This window comes from Boleophthalmus pectinirostris, unplaced genomic scaffold (genome assembly GCF_026225935.1).
Source record: "Boleophthalmus pectinirostris isolate CB_2022bp ecotype Guang Dong unplaced genomic scaffold, ASM2622593v1 HiC_scaffold_6, whole genome shotgun sequence".
Lineage (NCBI taxonomy): Eukaryota > Metazoa > Chordata > Actinopteri > Gobiiformes > Gobiidae > Boleophthalmus > Boleophthalmus pectinirostris.
In genome coordinates, this window is record NW_026571447.1 from 19,161,691 (window position 1) to 19,185,974 (window position 24,284).

The following is a 24,284-nucleotide window of genomic DNA, read 5'->3' on the forward strand; positions in this document are numbered from 1 at the left end:
ACCTTGACTAGACTAAGACTAGAACAGACTCAATCAAATATATATATGAACAGGTGTGTGAATGCATCCTTAAGATTACTTTTCTCGACACTCAAAGTTGCTTCTGAAAGCCATGGGGCAGATTTACATGAGCCATTCTGCACAGCCTTTCATCATAATAACATATTCACAAAGGCAAATCAATCATTAAAAACCAATTAAATTAGTAAGAGAAATGACAAATGACAATGCAGCAAATGTATTTTGAATATAGATAAAAACAGTTGTTTACATGAGTTCATAATTCAAAGTAGATGAAAGTATGTATGAAAAGTAAGTTGTGTGTCAGTGTTAGTCTCTTGGTCAGAGGGGCATATGGCACAAATTGGCAGCCTTGATTCCAAGAGTCTACACCAGGGCATCTGTGGCTACAACAGTAGTTTATCACTACCAAGTGTGGAATGAATGAATAATGCACCGTAAAGAGCTTTGGGTGTCTTGAAAAGCACTAACTGGAAGTTTATTAGCTAAACAACATTATTACAACTAATTCAACATGAAGTGTATTAATCAATTAGTGTGTCCTGATGGGAATGATATTTGTCAAGTCTGACCACAAACATTAAGCAACAAATCTGATCCTTAAAATAATAATCCTAAAATCATCTTGTAGATCGATGACTTGGGTGTCAGGCCATCCTGCACCAGAACACAAACCTGGGTTTGCTGGCAGCATAGCAGCCCTGGGGCTATGGGGACATTAGCTACATGCTTATCTCCAGCCCAGTGCTAGCTACCCTCCACTCTCTTTCTCCCCTCTGTATCTTCTCTTGCTCTCCAGCTGATGCTGAGATATGATTTGGTGAGGGGAGCAGCAAGGATTCAAGCGTATTGATCCAGACTCTACAGCTATCTCTGCACTCCTCATGCATTTTGGGTGTATGTAGCTATCACCCAATTGTCCACTTTATCTTTCTGTGCAACCTTCACCTGCCTCTCCAGAGTACAATCATAATAGTGCCTCTCCTAGGTGCCCACGCAATAATCCTGGGTCTTCCTTCTTTCTTCCGGCAAACACCTCCCCCAGTGAAGACAAAACCAATAAAGAGTGGGCTTAATTACAGCAGCAGAGTGCCGCTAACAGCAGGTATTGCACCCTGGGGCAGAGGGCGCTGAGCCGGAGCAGCCAGGCTGGGTTCAATGCAGATTCTTAAACCAACAATTAAATTGGGAAATTATGACATTTTATAGTGTATCTGAATGGGTTATGGGTTATGAGCATTCCTGACACAGTCACTTTATATTGCCAATAGGGGATCAAACTACTAACAATGTTGGTGGGTGAATGTTTATACCATCTTTGGTTCTAACACTAGTAATATTTTTGAGACAATCAAATGGCCAAATCAAAGTAAATAATCTGATGTATGATTGAACTGTATTGACTTTGCAGTTTAATAATGCCCGCAAAAATGTATGCATGTAAGCCAAACTACTGACAATAACACAACAGTAAGTTATATATCCACCCATAAGTGTGTATGGTCTCAGAATTTAGCCTACATAGCACTTTCAATACATAGTATAAAACACAGAATTTGCCCATGCTGCTGAAAACTGATGACGGTGACATATTTCAGAGATGTAGCTCAAGGGTCTGTGCTGAGGTGGAGTGATGTGGGTGATAAAAGGGGGCAGTGTGGCTGCTGTTAAAATGTAGTGACCACTCAATTCAAAACCATTCAGTCCTTCTAAGAACAGACCCAAAGCCCCATTAGGACCTCTGCTGACGCACACATGCATAATACATGTCAGCTGGATCTAAAAGCATACAGCCCATTAGCAAGCTATAGGTCTGAGCAGAAAAAGAACAGTGAGAAATAGGATACACACAAACAACTCTACAAATGAACGAGAATAGCTTGCTACGATGCATAACCTATTTCTTCAAAGCTGAAACTTGCTAAAATACTTTGAGAAAAGGGGGATGGAAAATGAGAGTCAAATGTAATTGGTGGATTACAAAGCCTGTCCAGCTTTTCCAGTGGCTGAGTGTTCTGGCCATGTAATGTGAGGTGGCAGAGAGCCCAGCACTGCTGTAAATTATTTCTGATGATCGGGTGGGGGACAAGAGGGAATGGCTCTCTCCCTGGAGACAGACAGAGCATGGACAGAGACACAGGTCTGAGTCTGCTGTGGAAACTGCCTGCAGGACATAGAGCTAAGCTCTGCTACATGACCTGTGGCCCAGAGAGGAGAGGTCTGTCAAAGACCAATCATGTACTCCAACACTGAGAGTCACCTCTGCCTTAACTCTCACCTGCTTTACAGCTAGCTTTCTCAGAGGAGCTGGGAGATGCTGTTCCACTAAACAGTCCTGTATGAACTCATATTTGGGATATTAACAGCAGCCTAAACTCTGTGTGTGTGTAAACTTGCCTGCTCTGGTGATGCTCATAGCTCACTTTTGTTCCTTCTCTCTGAGACAGACAGCAGCAGCGGCAGAGGCAACATAGCACAAGCTGCAGCAGTGCACAGAGGGCTATGCGCACGCGCGCTCTTACGGACAGGTCTACGCACATAGCCCAATCCCACCTCTCACAGTGTACCAAAGTGTTCAGTTTAACAGCCCCCATCCTCCTCATCCTCACATGTGTGCAAACGTGCACGCGCACAGACCCAACGCAGCAGCGGCTGATCGCCACATCCGCCGACTAGGAAATACAGTATCTGCAGCAGAAACACTACTACAGTGTAGGCTATTATTACGCAGGCAAGCTACCGATCGATAAACGCAACAACCCCCACCCCCGGCACTCGCCTGACATACCAACGGGGAAGCCCTTCCTCATAAATCAGGGCATTTCTTTACAAAGGAACCACTCACCCAATGTTACTCAACGCCTGCTCGAACAGCTCCGTCTGTAAGATGTTCTGAGGTGTCGTGAAAGCCCCGTTGAAATGTGATAAAACCGAGCTACAGAACTGACGCAATGTCTCAAACTGCATTTTCCTCCTCCGTTTTCTTTTATCCTCAGTAAATGATCACTCCTTTCCCATTCACGACAAATACATCCCAAAACACGAGCTCTCCCCGGTTGCCCCGCTCCACACATATATTTCCACAGTATCGTTATTATCTCCAAGGAGCATTAAAATCGAAAAGGACACCAATCAAGTTCCATATTTCTCCCGCTGGTCTTGGTAAAAAAGTGTCTTTATACGAGTCGCATTTCGGGCGGGATCCTTCGGTCATAATGCTCCCGACCTGAACCAAGATACACCAGGCATCACCGGTAACGAGTCTTCTCTTCTTGTTACCGCAGATCTCTCTTTTAGCTTTGGGGGTAAAGGCGAAGAAACGCCCGGAGGAGCCAAAACGTGGAGCAACATCCTACCGTACGGCAGCAGGCAGCGGCAGCATCACTTACCGGCGTTTCAGCTGCTGCCTCACATTCAACTCATATTTCCCTTCGCCTATGAAGAGCGCTAACACAGGCATAAACACAAGCGTGCGCGTGCACACACGCACAACACAATACGCGACTGATATGCATTTGTGCACTCTTTGCCATATCTCTCCATCCTCTCATACACTCCTCGGGACGCGCACCGCAGCAGATACAATTCAATACACGAAGACACTGCTGGGAGGCGATTTTTCTTCTCCTTTTCCAAACCTGACCTCAGAATTCAGACAGTTGTTTTGTGTGTTGCAAGAACTAAATTAAATTGATTAAACAAAGATACTTGAATAGTGAAGCTAAACAGTGGAATATGAAGAATCAGACATAAAATGAACCTGTGAGTATTTTCCCACCTCTGTTTAATCATTGTTGTTTTATCAGTTAGAGCGGACGCTGCAGCTGTCTTTGCATCTCCCTTCAAATGACATCTTAAAGGCCAAGATAAATTAGGATCCTTTCCCAAATTATTCTCTTATTTTTGCTTCCCTCTCCTTTCTCCTCCAGAAACAAATTCCAAATTTAATTTGCACAATGTATGAACTTCAAATACAGCATCCACATTTCCACATGTAATCCTGTTATGCCACTGTAAACACCATGTAATGTAAAGTGAGGACCCTGAGGTGACAGCTCAAAACACAGAGTTGGTGTGAGGCAATGATCTGAATATTCTTACATGTAACATAATTTACTGTTAAGTTGATAAGCATCAACCAACCTCAACTCCAGGAAGAAGAAAAAAATAAAAAACATCACAACCATAAATTTGTTGCAACTAAGTGTCAAACATGCTTTTTAATTGTATCTATTGTTAATATCTAAACCATGGTAGTCACAGTATATGAAAGCATAATCCAAAATTTCCAGTCCACAAATTAACATAGCAACCTGATAGGCCTCGACCCACCCAAATCAACACAATCATCATCATCACAGTCTTCACGTGTGCTACCACAATGCATATTAAAGGTCCTGTATTACACAAAACAGACTCCTGTGAGACATGTCATAATGTTATTACCTCATCGAAACATACCCGGAGTTGTGTTTGTTCATTCATAAATGTTTGAGTAACTCTTATTTATTAGTCTGTCTACATCTCCAAAGCTCAAAATGCTCTGTTCCACCTTGTGATGTCATGTAGTGGTAGTTTTCAAATGAACAGCTACCTTTTACCTTTAGTTCAGTAAGATTGGCAATTCCAGGGATTATAGTGAAAGAGGAGTTAAAAACACAGTAGAGCACTTCCTGTTTTACCACATGACATCACAAGGTTTTCTATTTGAGAGAAGAACACAACCTAAATATGTGAGGCTTGTATGTTAAACATGTGTGAATGAAACAAAACACAACTCTAGGTATATTTTTGATGAGGAAAAAACATTATACATAACATAGATCAGAAAACAGTGTAATATGGGCACATTAATGGAAGATATATTTGTTACACAGGGAAGTAAATTTATGACTGCATATTTAAAATAAACATGTGATAAAAAGCCATTCACAGTGCAGCATTGTTGACACCATAGCCAGCATTAGACATACCTGTCGAGGGGTGAGTCTCCAGGTCCTGGGTACCTCAATCCAGTCCCGTTGTCCAGAGAGGCCTGTCTGTAAGGTCTGCCTCTGTCTGGTCCTCCGGGCTCCTGTAGCTTTGCCTTCTTCCCCTGTGGTCCACCCTCGTATACTGGGCCCGAGCCGTAGAACCACGCCCCTGATTTAGTGAGGATTTCTTGTTGTTTTCGGCACAAGTTGCATACCCACATAACCTGGAAGAAGAAGATGGTTTCAGTAAATTTACAGATAGACATCTGAAATCTTAAGAATCCTAAAATGAGCAGAGATGGTGCTGTCGGAAATTGTTGCTGACTTTTGAATGTTTAAGTACTGTTGCTGGGTGAAATCTTTTGAACCACCATCTTCGGCAATAAAGAATGCATTTTAGGTTTCAAAAGAATCTTGACTTTCACTTCATAGCAACAGTGTACTGTACACATGGATGACATGACTATGAGATGTCAGACACATGCAGCAGCCTTTTTATTTAGTAGCACAATCATCATACTGTACATCTGTGAGTCAAAACACTATCATATAGAATATGTTAGATTTTTTCACTTTTTGATTTTCAGTGGATTTGCTTATATTGATTTTAAAAGTTCAGATCTCACTCACAACAGAATTAGCTGTAAATTTCATGCTAATTTCATGAGCTTTAGAAACCAGTTCATGTGGTTTTAATGATGACCTTTCTCACACGTATGTTCATAACAATAACAGTAACAATGCACTGTGTTAATTTGTACAATATACATATCTTAAGATATTGTTTTTCTGTACCAAAGCTCCAGGATGACCACAGTTGCCTTGGTTGTGCACCCAAGAAGCTGTGTGATTGACAGCCAGACAGCGGAGGGGCAGCCAACAGCCACTGCAGCCCACATCCCACTGCTGAGTCAGTGCATTACTGTTATTAGCAGGCTCTCAATGCTGCCTCGCTCTCTATCTGCTCTATTCTGTACTTGTGTTTTTCACTGAGTCTAGCAGATCCCACCACTGAAAATGCCACAATATGCTACTTCCTGCTTAATAGGAACAGGCTTTAGCTTTAGGCAGTAAAGACATGTTTGTGGTATACGATCTCCCCTGTATCACAGGGCAGTTCAATTATCATTTATTATCATTTATATATATTTGCTTCAATGTTGTTAAACAACTTTCTGTGGTAATACTAAGCATGAGTAAAAGGAAAGGCTTTCAGCATTAATTATGCTGCACTGCACTGAACACTTTGGGCATACAGTGAACACAGAAAAGGATATACTAACAGATAACACAGTTATAAACATTAGTTTGTACATTATACAGATTCTATATAGTGGAATAATACTTGAATAATAAGACAAGAGAAATCTGAAATTCCCATAGGTAAAACTATTACGGTGGAAAAGAAGATAAGGCTACTCATATGAATTCAACTTTGACATGTCCACCTATGGGAGGACGGTGTTGGGGACTGCTGACAATGATCGATTCCAGTAGGACTTGTGATGCAGTGCAAAGGAGGTGAACACTTTGAGCACAGACAGTAGGCACTTGGCTCTGTGATATTGACACATGAGGCCTTTATGAGCGACCATCAATGTTACAGATGGGCTATAAATGCGCTGACACACAATGGAGGCGCAGAGGCTACAAATTGTGCTTTACAGGTCCCAGAGGAGCAGAGCCAGCGGGGGCCATGACTGCCTCTTTAACCGGGGTCACACTCAGAGCTTCACACTCAACCATGAGCCATCGCCCCAGACCCACAAGCTACCAAGGACGGCCTCCCTGCTAACTGCCCACCCATCACATCTTATACCTGCTTGTGTGTACATATAGATCCAGTACAGAAAAAGTGAAAAGCTGAAGATCAATGATCACATATTTATCCATTGAAACCTCTAACAATCTTGCTCCGCTGTGAGTAATGTATACCAACAAATAAAAATTCTACAAAAGGTTCATTCAAATATGGTCTCTGTATAGTTCCCATCATCATGGCGATTATTCACGCCATGCCTCCATGCCTGCATACACACAGAGGTCAGGCTGCTATAGGCTCAAGTGTATGTCCACTTTTAGCCGCAGTCATTTACACACGCAGGCCCTCTCTTCACGGCTCACTGCAAGCCAAGGCTGTGGCCCTTGAGCATTACAGTTTCTCTTGGTCTTTGCACACTTTATGGACATTGAACCACCAGCCGCTTAAAATAGAAAACTTAAAAAACACACACACCCCACCACATACTGCACGCCCCAGGAAGACATATGCTGTTAATGCCCTGTAGGCTGTTTACCAATGCACTGGATTCAAGGAAACAAACACAGAGCACCATGGGATCAATAAATAATTTCCCTTCACTAATAGTTCTCAGCAGCACATCCTCAATTATTCTGAAAGCCATATTGAAGTATATTTTTTGTAAAGAATAGGTGCACAAGACAGTGGTGAGAAAAGCAATTTTGGATGCTCTTAACAAGGTAGAGATGAAAAAGGAAACAGGTATAGTCATTTGTGATGCTTTGGTGATAGAGTAAGAGAGGACACACAGAAATTATTCAGACAAGTAGGATAAAAAAGCAAATATACTATGTGAGTAGAAAAATATTATGGTTAGTAGTCAGCAATGTAAGGTGTAGAAAAGATGAAACAGAGCATTAAATTGGTTATTAAATTATATAAATCCCTACTACGAAAGAATTGAGAGGAAAAGACAGTATTGCAATTTAAATTTACATGGACATCAATTAGTGTATGTAATATATCACAATAGAGCTAATTTAGTAAAGCTGGGCAATAACAGAAGCTCGTAGTTCTTTTGATTATTATATTTTCTATACATCTCGAGTGAAGCTTACAGTGCACTATATAGATCACGGGGCTCTCTCTTGTGGCCAGTCACCAGCACTACAGTTATTATAGCCTCAGAGTGAATCAGCACTATCCTTAGAACTGCCCCGGTTTTCAAATGGAAAGCCTTAAATGAAATGAGAGACATTTTGACCAATCATTTCTAACGATTCATCTGAGCCATTTTGATCTTACTGCGCAGATTACATTATTCTCTTTTGGTATAGTCTAATCTAATATTCTTATTAGCTGAACATCTCAGTGGTATATCTGGCCTATAGATCGTGTATTATACTACGTAATGTTGGCTTGAGGTTTCAGGTTTCTTTCTTTCAATCGCCATTTTTTTAGACTTGCTTTTTTTTCCCCCAGCGCTGGAGTCTTAAAAAAACGAGCTGTCATTGGTATCATCTTGCTTGTCTCTACTTCAAGTAAATCAAGTAAAGTGAACCACTCATTAAAGACTTATCATTCACAGAGCGGCGTGTGCCCGACAATCCCTCAGCCCACTGTAGTCCAAGCCAAGGTACAAGTATTAATAAGTAAATTAATCTAAGTAACATGTTTCACACAAATCTTCGGTACGAGGCTACTGCAAATCGTGGACCCTCTTTAAAGTTCATTCTAAAATTTGGGGCCAATAAGCGGCATAGGGAGCGTCCACATTCGCGTTCACATGCCGCAACATTGGCTGCACGTGGCGAATTACATTTTAATGAGCTTCTAATTTTAGAGCGCGCAGCACCAATAATAATAGACTTGATGAATATGCATGTGCCGTGTTTGAAGTTCAGAGGCATGAGAATGAGGGAAAATCCTCGCCGTGGTGTGACATAAAAATGACTGGTGTCTAGTGGGTGCGCGCACACATACCAGTCAAACGGATCAAATGAAACGCGTTTACGTAATTATTTTACCTGTTGGAGATTGCTTAACACTGACATAGTTTTTACAGTAAAGATATACGGAAAACGGGCTCGCCAAAATGTCCCATCCAGTTCCATTCACTCGGCTTACCCATGATGACGTTGAGGGACATCATCCAGTCTGTGATCCGACCTTCAGCACCACGGACAGCTCCAGACAACAGGCTGCTCCGAACGGACACACGCCGAGCTGAAGGTTACAGCGGGGTCTTATAGCTACCGCCAATCTCACCGAATCAGCAGCCGTGTCCAGCGACTGTATCAGCACATTGAGCCAACCAGGAACTTAAAAGCATTCCAATATTCTTAAAACAGATCCATCAAACATACGCAAATAATCCGAGTCACGGCAGTCGTGTAAGAAAAGCACATATAACGCCTCAAAACACGCTCCGTACCCCCGTGCAGCGCAGGGTTAATTCATCAGAAAGTGTTGATGAAAGCTCGTTACGTGTGCGTGGCGTCCCAGCTCAACTCCCTCCCAGAGTCCGGCGGTGCGCGAGGGAAGCACACACAGGAAGAGAGGGCGAGAGAGAGGCAGACACTCTGCTTCGCGACAACAAGATCACTTACGATTCAAGACACTTACTTCAGAGTCAGTCTGTGCTGTCATCACAAGAGTAACACGCTTGTCGGGGAAATGACACGTTATAGCTCTGGCCTCAAACCAATCAATTAGGTAACAGATTCTTAAGAAAAAAAGAAAGAAAAAAAAAAAAGAATAGACTTATGACGTAACGGGTAGGAGTTACAGTAACGCTTTTTATTGTACACATGCAATTTACACATGTTGGTAAATGGCTAATTGGTGCTTATGGCTTATGAACACCTTAGTTACCTTATTTTACAGCATTGCTGGAGTTACTGAATTTTTTGAAAATGAACAGTTAACTCTGTAAACAAGTAATAAAAAATGAAATCCTCTATTCTTTATGGCTTTTTAGGCATAGGATGCCTGATTTTTTGATGCACTTGGTCTCTGCCATCAAAATTTAAGATTTACACACTATGACAGGAAATATAACATCTTATTTACAAAACTCACTCCTGAAAGTGTGATATCCTTGTTGTTTTTACACTTTGTTTCAACTCCCTCCCCACACTCACTGAGCACTGATGATATCTCTGGTGTTAATCTTGTTCAGATAGGGCAGACTGATTTATACTGACATGTATCAAATGAAACCAAACAATCAGCCATCAATTAGACCAGGCCCACTTCTTCAGAGGCTGTTTAAATCTTAGTGCCTCTAAAGTATATCATATTCCAGCGCTGCCTCACAAAGCTGGCTGCTCCAGACATAGAGCCTGGTTAATATTCAATGACGTTTCACAGAACAAGATCTCTCTCGTCACTGCTGTCACCATCTGTGAGAGAGAAAGAGTAGACGCATGGAAAAAGAGCACATTTCACCAGCAGCAGCACCTCTTTCACTGACACACAAGCTTTCTCAAAACTACCACCAAAATCGAGCGTATTTTGGGTGTGACGGAGTAATCAAAGCTGCTGCGTCCAATGAGCTTGGGAACAGCATGGGTGACTTTAAGCAGCTGATCATTAAAGGGCCCATATTAAACTATTTTCTGATCTATGTTATAATGTTTTTTCCTCATCAAAAGCATACAGTACCTGGAGTGGTGTTTTGTTTCATTCACATATTTTTAACACACAAACCCTGTATAATTAGGCTGAGTTCTTCTCTCAAACAGAAAAAACTCTGTTCTACCTTGTGATGTCATGTGGGGATACAGGAAGTGCTCCACTGTGTTTTTATACCCCATACACCATGGAACAAAAGGTAAAAGGTAGCTGTTAACTTGAAAACTACCACATCATGACATCACAAGGTGAAAAAGAGAATTTTTAGCTGTGAAGATGTAAACAGATTAATGATACAGGATTACCCAAACATGTGTGAATGAAACAAAACACAACTCCAAGTATGATTTTTGATGAAGTAACAGCATTATAACATGGCTTCAAGCTCACAAGAGTAAATTTTGTTTAATATAGGACCTTTAAGAGTTAAGCACAGTATAGTTGAAATATTATTATACATTCACACAATCCCGCTATTTAGTGAAAAGCATGTTTGTGCTAGTCTATAGACACCAAAGGAATGAATCCAAACTTATATGTAAAGTGATTTACTTACATATACACCAGATGCCCTCCCAAAACCTCTTCATTAATAAAGGCCTAGCTCAAGGAGAAGAGTTCAAAGGGTTGTGACAACATTGTGCAAGGTTGACCAGAACCCACTGCTAACAGGGTAAAAATACAAGATGGTCACCTGAGAAAATGTATTCTTAAGTTGACTTGAGATTCAGAGTCTTTTCTAACTATCAATAATATGCTTGTGTCTTTTTAACTGAGAAGTCTACAGACAATCCACTCACAGCAAAAGTGTGTGGTTAAGAGCAAATTTCAGACTTTGGAGGAAGAAATGTTACTTTATCTTTTTTTAAAAATGGTAATTATTATAATTCTATATTGCTTATATTGAAATATTTTTAATAAGACAAAATAAAATTGAAATAGAAATTGTGATTCATTTTCACCCAGCCCTAATTTGACATTAGCAGTTTGTGACTATGTGAAGGATGGGGTAAATGTTAAGTAAGACATATTCCAATAGTAAATAGCAAAAATAAAAAGCAAAAATAACATGTATAGACGGGTTCTATGCAACTGTATTATCATCTCATTGCTCACTACTGCTACTACATATTTTTGTTCTAGTCACATAAAACAAGTGTAAATAAATGAAACACCCTCATACAAATCCAGAAAGCCAGGCCAACACCAGGTAAAGCCAAAGTGCCAGTGATCCAAATGTCCATCACCCACCTGCTGCCACGGTTACTACTCATCGCCATCTGTACAACATGCAAACTGATCCCGTGCTATTATCCATATGGGCACAAAAGAGGGAGGCACAATCGGGGTCTTCGAGGGGAGCAGTGGCACACAGGACTATCCCACCATTCGGTATTTTTGGATCAAGTCCACTGCTGCTACTACAGTATGTGCACCCCTGTAGAGTTACTATTTAACATTGAGAAACCCAATACATGTGAGCGGTACAATGAAGGAGATTCTCATTCATCCACACTGTAGTTTGCCAAGTTAGTGTGGTGGGTGACTGTAAACCCAAGATAAACTAGAGTCATTTCAACTACATTTAACACTCTAGTATTTACAATGACCCATTTTCTGACACTTCTAGACAGTTAGTGTTAAGCAGTAGTGGAAGAAGTACTCAAATGTGATACTTAAGGAAATGTACAGATACTAGAGCAAAAAAATGCTCAAGTAAATGTAAAAGTATCACATGAAAAAAATCTACTTAATTTAAAAACAGTATTAAAGTGCCTATTTAAAATGTACTTTCAAACAGTAAAAAGTAAGAGGAAAAAGGAAAAGCATTTTGCTCAGATTTTGAGATCCAATAAAGCTTCAGATGTAGTGATTTTGGTAAACTGATAAAGAGACAAATGAATCAATCATTTTTCTTTGTATATTTTTGTTTGCTCAAACTACAAATGTGTTCAAAATAAACCCAACTCTCAGTCTTTTCAGCATGTCTCAAACAACAATAAAAAATTGTTTTCTGTCCAGTTACAAAATGTAGTGGAATAAACACAAAGTAAAAGTATCCACTTTAAAATAAGTAAAGTACAGATAGCTTTACTTAAGTACAGTTCTGCTTTGTTACGTTCCACCACTGTGAATAAATAATGTAACATGGTAATAGTGTATGCAGCATATGCATAAACTTGGGGTTCAAACCATTTACCCATCAGTTTGTAAATAATTAACCCATTGTGCCACTGTTGCCCTCCCCCTGTAAGGCCCCAAACATATTCTGAGAAATAATCATTTGCTCCTTTGTCCTTCAACTCTTCTGTCTTTGACAACTCGAGGTGACTTTGTCTTAGGATAACAACATCAAACCTCTTTATTTTATGAGCATGGTTTTTTGGTTTTATGTTTCCATTGGAGACTCACAGACATTTCAGAATACACTTGCTTGTTGTTGGCTGCTGTATGCGTAAATGAACATATATATATATATATATATATATATATATATATATATATATATATATATATATATATATATATATATATATATATATATATATATATATATATATATATATATACATATACATATATCACACATTATATCAAAGCATTTTAAAACAAAATGCTCAGGCTAGATCCTATAAAACACAGAAAAGTGTTTGCTAACCACTTTGTCCTCCTGTTGCAATTCCAAGTGAGCAGAAATGCAGAGGAAACAAGAGACAAAAATGGTGAGAGAACGAGACAATTAAAAACATTAGTAGATCTGTGTGATCCCATATAATAAATGATTTGTCTGCAATAAAAATGCCACATAATATCAATTGAAACTGTCAAAATACTCTGACTGGTAAGGAGGAAGCTATCAGCAGCCCAAGAAAAGGAGGGAGAGGTCCCTCCAGTGGTGAAATCGGGCAACTGTAAGTTACTGTAAACTTGAGTTTGTGAACATGGTAAATCAGAGGTTGTACATAGGTGTGCAGGGAGCCAGACTAGCGTTGGTGTTAATAACTGAAAGCATTAGTTGTCTTTAGAGACACTGTTGGCTTACTTCCCAGGGTATGATTTCACTGCAACATTTTATAACCTTGGATCTTAAAAATAGTGAAGGGAATTTGCACAGTGTGCTTATGTGTGTGGGAGAGAGAAAAGGAAAGAACTGGATTACCTTATTTGACCGCAGAGACACACGTCCTCCGCACCGAGCACAGAATTTAGTTTGGCAATATGAACAGAGGTGGCCACAGCCGTCGGCAAACTTGGTTTTGTGGCAGATCCCACAAATCGGGGCTTCACTTTTCTGGTCCTGACCCTGCTTCGTCTCCTCACCCATCTTCTTGACCTGGTCCTTATAGGACTCAAACTGCTGGTGCAATTTCCTGTAAGCACGAGAAAAAATTAGATTAGAAATGTATAAACAAGTGAGAGAAGCAGCAGGTCATAAACCTTATTTGAAATCAAACATGCACATTGATCAAAGCGACTTGCTTAAACAATACAAAACATACAGCGCAATGAATAGCCAAGCTGGGGCCAAATCTGTGCTGTAAACCCCTATACAGTATAGGCTGTTGAAATTAGTGTAGAAGTCAAGATCTTTATTATTTATTTTTTAACTATTCAGTTACTCAGACAGGACAATGCATGTTTACAGTTGCTCAGTTAGATCAGTTATCATAACCTCACAGTAAAATAGTCCTTATGTAACCTGGTGCACAGTGTGGTAAAAGGAAAAGCAGACACCTATGACCTCAAACACTTCTTACTTGCTTGTCTTTGATACCACTCCCAAAACAGGAGATGCGTATCAAATTGTGCTTTGAACGCTTAATTCTTTCTCAAGTTGCCCAAGCATTTAAAGGATCATTTTCACCTATGTAGCCTATACATTTAGACTCCAGGAAGTAAAGCATAGTCATTTTAAGGTAAACAAATTGTTGAGGTGATTTCATTAGCCATCAATTTGTAAGCTGTGGTCACTAACAGTAGACACAGCCAACCTGAAAGTATTAGCATGTGTAATGTGTTACCACCTCCATCCTATAGATGGCCCCGTCCTGTCACGTTACACCTGATCTTATACAGTACAGATCCTTAACTCCTAACAAGCCCAGAGAGAGACTTGAAGTGCAAAAAAACCGGGACTGCTCGCATGCATTTTGTATGACACATGTCAACTGAGCGTCTCCTTGGGAACTAAACACTGGGCTGACTTCATAATATGGCGATTAGAATTGGTTTCGCCCCACATATCCCCTGCAACATTCATTAGTGCTTGTGAATTATTGACTAGCTGCTATCCTTTTACCTCATAGCGCTCTGTGTTTGAGCTAATCGTGCTTCCTTTAGCCACAACTTTAGGCATTTAGAGTCCAAATGTGGCAGCACCTGGACACGGATCATGATTAGTACTGGCATTCGGAATTTAAGGCAAAAAAAAAAGTTTTAAAAATTTTTGGATTTTTTTCCCCTAATACCAGTGTTCTAGGGAAATAAATGTGTAAATAATTTGTCCACATATGACTTTGTATTTTAACTACAAATATCATAGTTTTTCTGAGCCTGATATAACATTCACTGGACTAAAAGAGTGTTAAAGCGCTGGTATTGTGCGATTGGCAGGTCTCTTGTTGTGGCCTCTGAGGGATTTAAGGGCTAATTGTGACAGCCCTTTGTGTGTTTACTGCGCACAGATTATCATGTAGCCTTGTTTAACAGCTCCCATCAAATCTCATTTACTGATGAAGAAGTTGATAAGAGATGAGAAGCGTGATACAAGAGGAATAAATCCACTGTCTCCCAAGATTAACTCTAGAATACAACTTTGTAAGACATTATTCTGTTCTTCCACTTCTAGAGACAGCTAAAGTAGAATGGCTAGGATAGAGATTCCCAAACATTTCAGTCCAGGATCCTCTAAATAACCTTACGATGGACCTGTGATCCCCTCAGCAAAATTAAACTGGCATTTGTAATCATTTCAAGTTGCAAAATCAAAGTCAGGTTTAATTGTGCATTATATGAGTAGTTCATTGTGTTACTTGCTACCTCATTTCAGTAAAATATAAAAACTAAAAATATAAATTACAACATATAAATTAAGACATCTCAAAATCCACAGCTCAGTGCCTTGTGACTTCGCACCAGCCGCCAACTCACACATAGGCTAGGAGTTTAAGTCTTGAAATTTAAAAAAGGAAAAAAATAAAAAATCTCAAATGTGTTTTATTTAGTGCTGTTTCTGTACATTGATGATTCTTTCCTTGTTCAGTACAATAATGTAAAGATTAAACTAAAAAACAAAAATGCATGAAGTACAGGGTGGAACCATTTTCTTTTTTTTTTTTTTTTTTTGGACAAGTCATGTATTTGCAATTAGATTTGATTTATACTTATTACAGTTCACAGTGCATATCTGTAACTCATCTCGGGGCATTAACCTATGAGAAGAGACTTAAATTCTTGACCACCACAGACATGTTGTAACTTTTTTTGGTCTAAACTACAGAGTTAGCAGATTTTATACATGATAACAATATTTTTTTGTTATTGTTATTGTTAAAAGTAAATATTCAAATGTCAGATTAGATTTTAATTGGATTCATCTTGCAGCTCTACTAACTTTATCAAAACCGCCTATCTTTTTCGAGATGCACATGTATGGACTGTACAGTAGCAGCTGGCAGATGGTACACAGTGCTCATTCCCCATGGTTCACTTATTGGGTCAAACGCGGTCACATGTAGGTGACACTGCTGACGAGTAATCATACGCTGATCATTGTCCTGTCCTGTGCAGCACATTGGAGCTCCCTTTACCCCTGTGCTGCTCTGGGGCAGATACACACTGGGTAACATGACACTATGTTTGGTTGTATGACAGACACAACATAACGGCAGCCGAGTAAACTACAAGCTCTGTGTCCAATATCATCAGATTGAGCCAAGATATTAACTCATTACCATAACAAGCTGCCGCTCAGTTTTCCAAAGAAAGAAATCTGCACTATTTCAACGAAAGACAAGAATGGGCTTAATCAATACAATTCTTGAACATGAGGGCAAATCTGATCTAAACTGAAGCTAGACCAGGACTTTACAGTGTCTAACTAAGCACTCATCATCTCCGCACTGGACCAAACTAAACTTAAAGGTGCAATGTGTAATGTTTCTGGTGGAGGTGTCTGTCAAATGGTTTTCTCCATGGGGATATTATTGCTTTGTCTGGTATGACATTAAACCTTTCTATCTTCATGAAGGTCAAACCAAACCAAGTTGCAGGTCAGATATGTGGAGAGGCAACCCCAGTCACAGTCAGAATGCATGTTTTTCTAGGTATTTTTGAGCTATAAAACCGCATGTAATTGAATAAACATAAGGGAGAGCTCTTTAATGTCATACTGTGGAACATTCCAGGCAAAGCAATGACATATCCATAGAAAAAAGCAGGTGACAGAGCCCCAACCATAAAGTTATATAGAGCACCTTAAAGCCATACTTTGAAATACAAAAGAGTTCAAGCACAAGGATGCCTCTATACCACAACAAAAAATGAAAAACTAAATAGTAAGGTACAGCAATAAAATTCTACCATACCCAATGTAACAAGTCTCACCAGCTAATGGCTCTCAAGTCGATTGGCTCAATGCAGTATTCCTTTGTACTTGAGGGGATCAAACAGTAGAACTGTGTATGTGCTTTTACTTACGGATCTTGCTCTGGCTCCTTGTCATTTTGGGGCTTTTGCTGGGGCTGAAGAACATTATTTACCAGCTCAGTAATTCCACTAAAGGGAAACCACCTGTTCAAATAAGCAAAATGTGACTTCAACAACGCATCAGGCATCAAGTGGAAAAAGAAAGGGCTTCTGAGGGAGCACAATGCTTTCTGGGACAGTACCGGAGAAAAAAGGCATTCACAGAAACTGAAGGAGCAAAGAGAGCAGGAAAGAGACTGGGTCACTGCACAGCGCTGAGTTGTAGGAAATTCACCAGTGTCAAGGAAGGAGAGTTGATTGATATGACAAACACACGGTAAGTTTAAGATACTATAGGAAGAGAAGCAAAAAGCAGTGAAAAGGATGAGCTTAACTTAGCCAGAGTCATAAGGTGAGTATTGTGTTTTTTCTCTTTTTTTAAAAACAGTTTTATGCTTTGTGGTTTGGTTTCATGTGTTCTTTTGTGACAGAAAGAGGCTGCACAAGCAGAGCGACACACTGGGTGAAATGAAAAGCCTATAGGAACATGAACAAGGGACGTACCTGAGTATTACAGCTCAAAAACATTACACTGTCAGTAATGTCATGAAAATCTGCCATTTCATTTGAGATTTTAATTTGAGAACAATGTTAAATTTCTTTTCTAATATACTCTGAAATATAAGGTAGGTACAATGTAAACTAGAATATGATACAATATACTATGTATGTAAAGTGATACAATATACTACTAATAACTAATCATAGAACAAATAAACATATCATATATATATATATATATATATATATATATATATATATATATATATATATATATATATATATATATATATATATATATATATATATATATATCAACTATCATAAAACATGGATAAGTTGCTACTGGCATATTATCATAGTTAATGACTACCACAATTGTGAGCTCTGTACTCATGAGCATGAAAAACAGTAACATTTAATGTGATAAAAAATATAATTTTGATTATAGGTTCAGTTCCAACAGTTGTCAAAACAAACCATTATTAAAACAAGATGGTGTTTTGAATTTTAGGCAGCTTTTCATGACAAAAGTGACACATCTAAAAGTCAGATTCAAGGCAAAGAGAAGACAGCCACATGAAGCACACAGCACCATTTGGCAGGAAGAAGAAGTGTCAAAGCCTAGTGCACTCTGGGTAACGTAGTTTACTTACTGAGCTGGCTGAGGCTTTGGTTCTTCTTTGATCCTAAAACAACAAAAATAAAGAGGTGCGCACAGCTGAGCAAAAGTAACTCAAAATGATAAATGTGAAAAATCAAATGAACAACAAAACATTGATTTAATCAATACAAATCAATTATTAACAACATAAACTGATATGACAATAAAGCATAACGTATATAAAGTATATAAAATATATACAAACATGGCAAACTCAAAGTTAAACATGACAGTTAAGTGCTTCATGTGAAAGCTTAGTATCGCATTGGTCACTCTGATGATCATAATAATTCCAAGGAGGTGGCTTAAATACTACCCAACAACAGTTTTGCATTAGCAAATGGATAAAGAATGATGTTATAGAAAGACTGTGGTGCCTCAAAGAAATTCTCAAAATAAAATAAAAATATTTGCAAAGGTTTAGCAATAAATAATTAATATCATATGAGTACTAAAAATATTTGTACTGCATAATTGACAAAAGTAACAGTAAAGGGACTGTATGTAGCCTGCCTTTTTACTGTTTGAACCTGCATTGCCAGTGCTTAAACAGTGCACAGTTTTTATATTTAATATACTTATTATATGGAATAGCCATGTCTTATTTAAAAGATCAGAACCTCCAGAATTCACTAGTAGCACAGATTTATGATTGACTGCATGTGCTGGGAGAGTTGGTTTAAACCTAAAAGAGAGAACTATTTTATGCATAAACCAAGTGGATTTCAGCATTGGAACTGGCAACCCAAATGAGAGACTAATGTGAGGCTCATTCTACTCTCTGACTGAGTCTGTCTTGAGAAACAAAGCACCAAATTATAACAAATAAATAATAACACATAATAATAAAGAATAAATCAGCATTAGAAATGTTATCAGTAATGATTTGAACATGTTACTTCATGTCTGGAGACACAGATAGGCTGATGAAATTTTAAATCAAAATCTAATTTTTGTGAGGCTTTATTACCTAATTACACATTTTTACACATGCAATTTTACACAACAGCATTTTAAAATGTATACTGACAAACTTGCAAAAAAGATAGATTATTAAATGAATCCCAATTAAACAGAGACAAGTTCAAACTGAGAATGTAATATCACAACTTCACATAACTCATCAGCATCGCCCGCTTTAAATAGTTGTGTGAAGGAGAAAGTGTTAATTGGATTGTGTTTGTTTCTGACCAGGACTCAGAAGCGCTGATAGTACTTAAATATAGTGCATACAGTTCTGTCCTCAGTCAAATATTAACCTCTTTCCTAAAAATCTGTTCAAATATGGTGTAAAAAAAAAAGAATGAATACACAATTACAATCATAAATCACACATATCATAATAAAAACAGATTATACAATAAAAATCTCTCCACAACATAAATTTTGTGAAACTTTTAAAAGCTATCAGTCATATCACAGCATAGGTCAACTTATTTGACAAGACACAAAAGACAGCAGGACTCAGTTAACACCAGTTTTTTACACTCCATGTTGTAGGCTAATGAAAGAAAACAGAACCATTTATATTACTTTATATTAGCAAAAATATCCATTGAGTATGTCCTATTTACTGAGCACGATGACACCAGTATTATTGCCTCACTCTTTTTATGCTATTAAGGAGCTATCCATGTTTTCGTCTCATTATTTTACCTGAGAATTATTGCGTGTACACAGCTACTACCGTGCTCAACTAACATATCTGGTATAAACTAGTGGCAAAAGTTGACTTAAATTATAAACTAAAACGTGACTAAACTTCCAACGACTCAAAATCTCAAAAGACAAAAGAGGAACACAGAGGATATCCTTACATAGTACCATTCAAAGTCTACAAACTATGCCAAACTTTAATGAGGAATCAGACATGTTTAAAATTGCAGCAGCCTTCAGCCAACTGAAACCATGACATCTGCCTCTTCAGTGTCAACGCTCAAGAAGCACTGAGTAAAGCTACCGTAGTTCTCTATACCTAGCCAGTGAATGAACCTGAAATAGAAATCTAGACTCCTTTTCCAAGTCTAATCCAGAGCATCTTCCTGTTTATTTAGAGCCAGACACATGAGAGAATAGAGGATAGTTGTAAAGCTATAGTTTGTACCCGTCAGTCTGCGCGGCCTGTTTCCCGATGAGCCAGTCCATATTTATCCTGTCGTGGTGTTCCCGTGGTGACCGGCAGTCATGTTCATATTGATTCCATCAGATTCCAGCCTGGTGCGTGTCTGATTGTGGAGCCCACTGCTGCCTGTCTGCCGAGAGCCGCCGCTTTGGACTGGGTCAGTGTGTGCATGTGTGTGTGTGCGCGCTACTGTCTACTGTACTCATACGTCTGCATGCGTAATGTGAGAGGGGGTGTGTGACAAGCAGCTTTGTTTGGTGTGAAGATGGGCTGTTGTTCTGTACAGTCATGCTGCAGATAAAACAATGTGTTCTGACTGATATTTTACTGATACAAAAGATAATTGACTGACAACTTAACAAAAACAAGTACCACTTTGTAATACTTAGAATATATGAAAAAATATATGCATAAAAATGTATAATTTTTGACACAATATAAGATCCAAAATCTAAAATTATTAAAGGGTCCATATTACACTATTTTCTATTCTACTGTTAATGTTGTTTACTCATCAAAAACATACCTAGAGTTATGTTTTGTTTCATTCACACTTGTTTAATACACAAATCTTGTATATCTGGGCCGAGTTCTTCTCTCAAACAGAAAACACTTTGTCACATGGTAATACAGGAATACCACTGTGTAATACTTTCGATCATTTCAGACCTGGAATTTCCAGTCTACTAAACAAAAGGTAAAAGGTAGCTGTTAACTTGAAAACTACAGCTTCATGACATCACAAGGTGGAGCAGAGTACTTTGAGCTTTAGTGATGTAGACAGACTAATAATAAAGGGTAATTCAAACATGTGTGACTGAAAAAAAGACAGCTGCAAGTATGGAGGTGACAACATAATAACATGTCTTAAAACTTGCAAGAGTACATTTTGGACCTTTTACCACTATTTTCACCATGCACTGAAAAATTGTGTTCATGTCATGTTATTATTAACATGTAATTTATATAGACCCTAACTGCCTGCCTGAGTGCCCGTCAAATTTGAATGTTAAAAGTAAAAGCTAGTAACCCTTAATAGGTGCACAACTGAACTTTTGTGTGGAGGATTTGCTACTAAATACATTCTGATTTTCCTAAAATGTTCCACACTGTAACAATAGTCACATTACTTTAGTTTTAGTTTTTTTTCCTCAGCAATAAAGAAACAACAACTGTACTTCAAACAAAGCATGACAAACAAAATGACTGAAAACATTTCCAACAAGCACTTACATCTCCCTAGAAAAAAGCAAGTAAACCTTGAAGTTACATAATGCACCTTTAAATAGCTAATTTGTATAGAAAATATCAGACTTCTTACAGTTGAATTAACAACACTTGAGAGACCCTTTGATAATATTTATACTACAAATTCATAATTAAAAACACCAGACATAATAATAAAATAATGTCTGAGGGAGGATCTTTTGAATGACTTTATAAAGACGAAAACAGTGACACGGTTTGTAAAGTCCTGACATGAATGGTAGGGCCCAGTGTATTATTTGACATGGGGCCGTAAAATGAGTGAGTGTAAAATGTCACAAATGACGCAGGTTGTATCCTGGCTGCAGCGCAAGCCTAGGGCACAGGACCCTGCCTCTCTCACCTGCTCCTCTCCAACCTCCACTCAAGTAAACACACACATACCGTACAAGAATACCACTATACTGAATAAAATATTCCCAAGAAAGAATATGCCCAATAAATGTATACTCAAGGAAGAATAGTTAACAGTCCTGTATTAAACAAAACTGACTCGTGTGAGCTTTAAGCCATGTTATAATGTTGCTACCTCCTCAAAAACATACCTGGAGTTGTGTTTTATTACATTCACACTTGTTTGAGTAACTTTGAATTATTAGCCTGTCTACATCTCCAAAGCTCAAAATGTTTTGTTCCACCTTGTGATGTCACAAAGCAGTAGTTTTCAAGTTTACAACTAGTTACTTTAGCTTGTTTGGTAAAGACAAGCAATTCCAGGGCTGAACTCAACCAAATGATTCTAGTGAAGGGTGCACTGAGTGGAGCTGATGTGTTACCACATGACATCACAAGGTGGATCTGAGTGTTTTCTGTTTGAGTGAAGAACTCAGAATAAATATGCAGGGTTTGAATGAAACAAAACACAATTCCAGATATGTTTTGATGTGGAAATAAATCATAATTACTATAATAAGTAAGTAAATCAATCAATCATTCGATTTCTTACATTAAAAGTCAGTCTCAAGAAACACTAACCATCAAACCATCTTACTTTATCTACTGAAAGCTTTTGGAATTTGTCAACATATGCGTGGGCAAAGCTGAAGTAACTACAAATCTTATTCCAGAAATGATATTTATTGCACAATGTTTTCAAAACTGTTTCTCAAATAAATGTAACTAACAAGTAAATGTCCCCAACTCTCATACCCACACAACACCAGGTCTGAGCAGGTGAATTCTGTCAACCGCTAACTGCACCTACTTCACTTTTAATAAGACACGTGCCACTGCTGCTGCTATTTCTGGTCCATTGTTTCTTTCTTTTTTTTTTTTTTTTTGTTCTGTATTTAGACTTGCTTGCATGGCTGCCTGTGTGTTGAGATGTACTGAGTTAAAGTGCTGTGGTACACTGCTCCCTAGTGGACACATAATCCTGAGAGATACATGATTGCACTGTAAAAAAAGAGGAGTATTCAGATGGGATTAATGAATGAATTATGAATTACTGTCATGCGTATTTAGAGATGATTGTATTCCAGCACTGTGGTATATTTTACTGTGATTAAGTTTGTATTCTTCTTACAGTGAAATTGATAATGTCTTGTACATACATTTAATTTCTTTGAAGGTCCTATATTATGCTAAATTTACTCTTGTGAGCTTTAAAGCATGTTAGGATGTTGCTACCTCATCAAAAACATACCTAGAGTTATGTTTTGTTTCATTCACACATGTTTGCGTAGCCCTTTATTATTAGTCTGTTTACATCTCCAAAGCTCAAAATGTGCTGCTCCACCTTGTGATGTTCATGAAGCTGTAGTTTTCAAGTTAACAGCTACCTTTTACCTTTCATTCAGTGGAGATTAATAATTCCAGGGCTGAAACTATCCCAAACTATCTAGTGAAATAGTATGGAGTTCAAAAACACAGTGAAGCACTTATTGTATTACCATATGACATTACAAGGTGGAACAGAGTGTTTCCATTTGCGAAAAAGAACAACCTAAATATACAGGGTTTGTGTGAATGAAACATTAATATTTTATTAGCTTATATAATTTTTTTTCTGCCTATCTTTGTTGTATGACTTATGTATCTAAACTAAATGTGGTTTACAAAGTCAGAGACTGAAGACTACACGAACAATTACAAGTACACAATTGTGCCACTGGTGAGATACACACATATATAAGCACATGTTTACAGCTGTTCACTAAGCAAGATCTAGCTAGACCTGTCACGATAGCAAATTTATAAGCACAATGTATTGCTACAGAAAAAACTGCACTAAACAATATTTGAACTACTTTATGCCACTGAAACAAAGAAGGATAATGCCAGTAAATAATTAAATAGACAATATAATTAAAAGGACTGAGCTGCAACAAATAAATAACAGAATGAATCCATGAATTGCCACAGAAGTAATTTATTCTACCCTCGACAGCTCAAATCTTATTTATGTTTATGTTATGTTACAGAAAATTAGCTAAAATCTCCCCATTATGGCAAAGAAATTGTGCACACAATAAATAGATTCAGAAATGATTGCTCCAGCTTTCATATATTGAACGTCAATATTGTAATTATCATGACAGGCCTAGATTTGAATATAATTGCAGGGAAAAAGTGTACATTTCAAGGTAACTCTACACTGAAATGTAAAAAGAA

General features: G+C 38.2%; 1 protein-coding gene across 3 annotated transcripts in view; it reads right to left on the reverse strand.

Annotated features, from left to right (window-relative positions):
* The window catches only part of rims2a (regulating synaptic membrane exocytosis 2a), a 97,589-nt gene that overhangs the window by 60,515 nt on the left and 12,790 nt on the right, over window positions 1-24,284 (reverse strand). For 2 of the 3 annotated variants that reach the window (XM_055163238.1, XM_055163237.1), the window contains exons 2-6: window positions 18,276-18,308; window positions 17,071-17,163; window positions 13,532-13,742; window positions 13,031-13,042; window positions 4,995-5,218 (exon numbers count right to left, since the gene is read on the reverse strand). In XM_055163238.1, the coding sequence (XP_055019213.1) occupies window positions 4,995-5,218; window positions 13,031-13,042; window positions 13,532-13,742; window positions 17,071-17,163; window positions 18,276-18,308 (573 nt within the window). The remainder of the gene's footprint in view (window positions 1-4,994; window positions 5,219-13,030; window positions 13,043-13,531; window positions 13,743-17,070; window positions 17,164-18,275; window positions 18,309-24,284) is intronic. The other variant, XM_055163239.1, reaches the window with a different exon arrangement.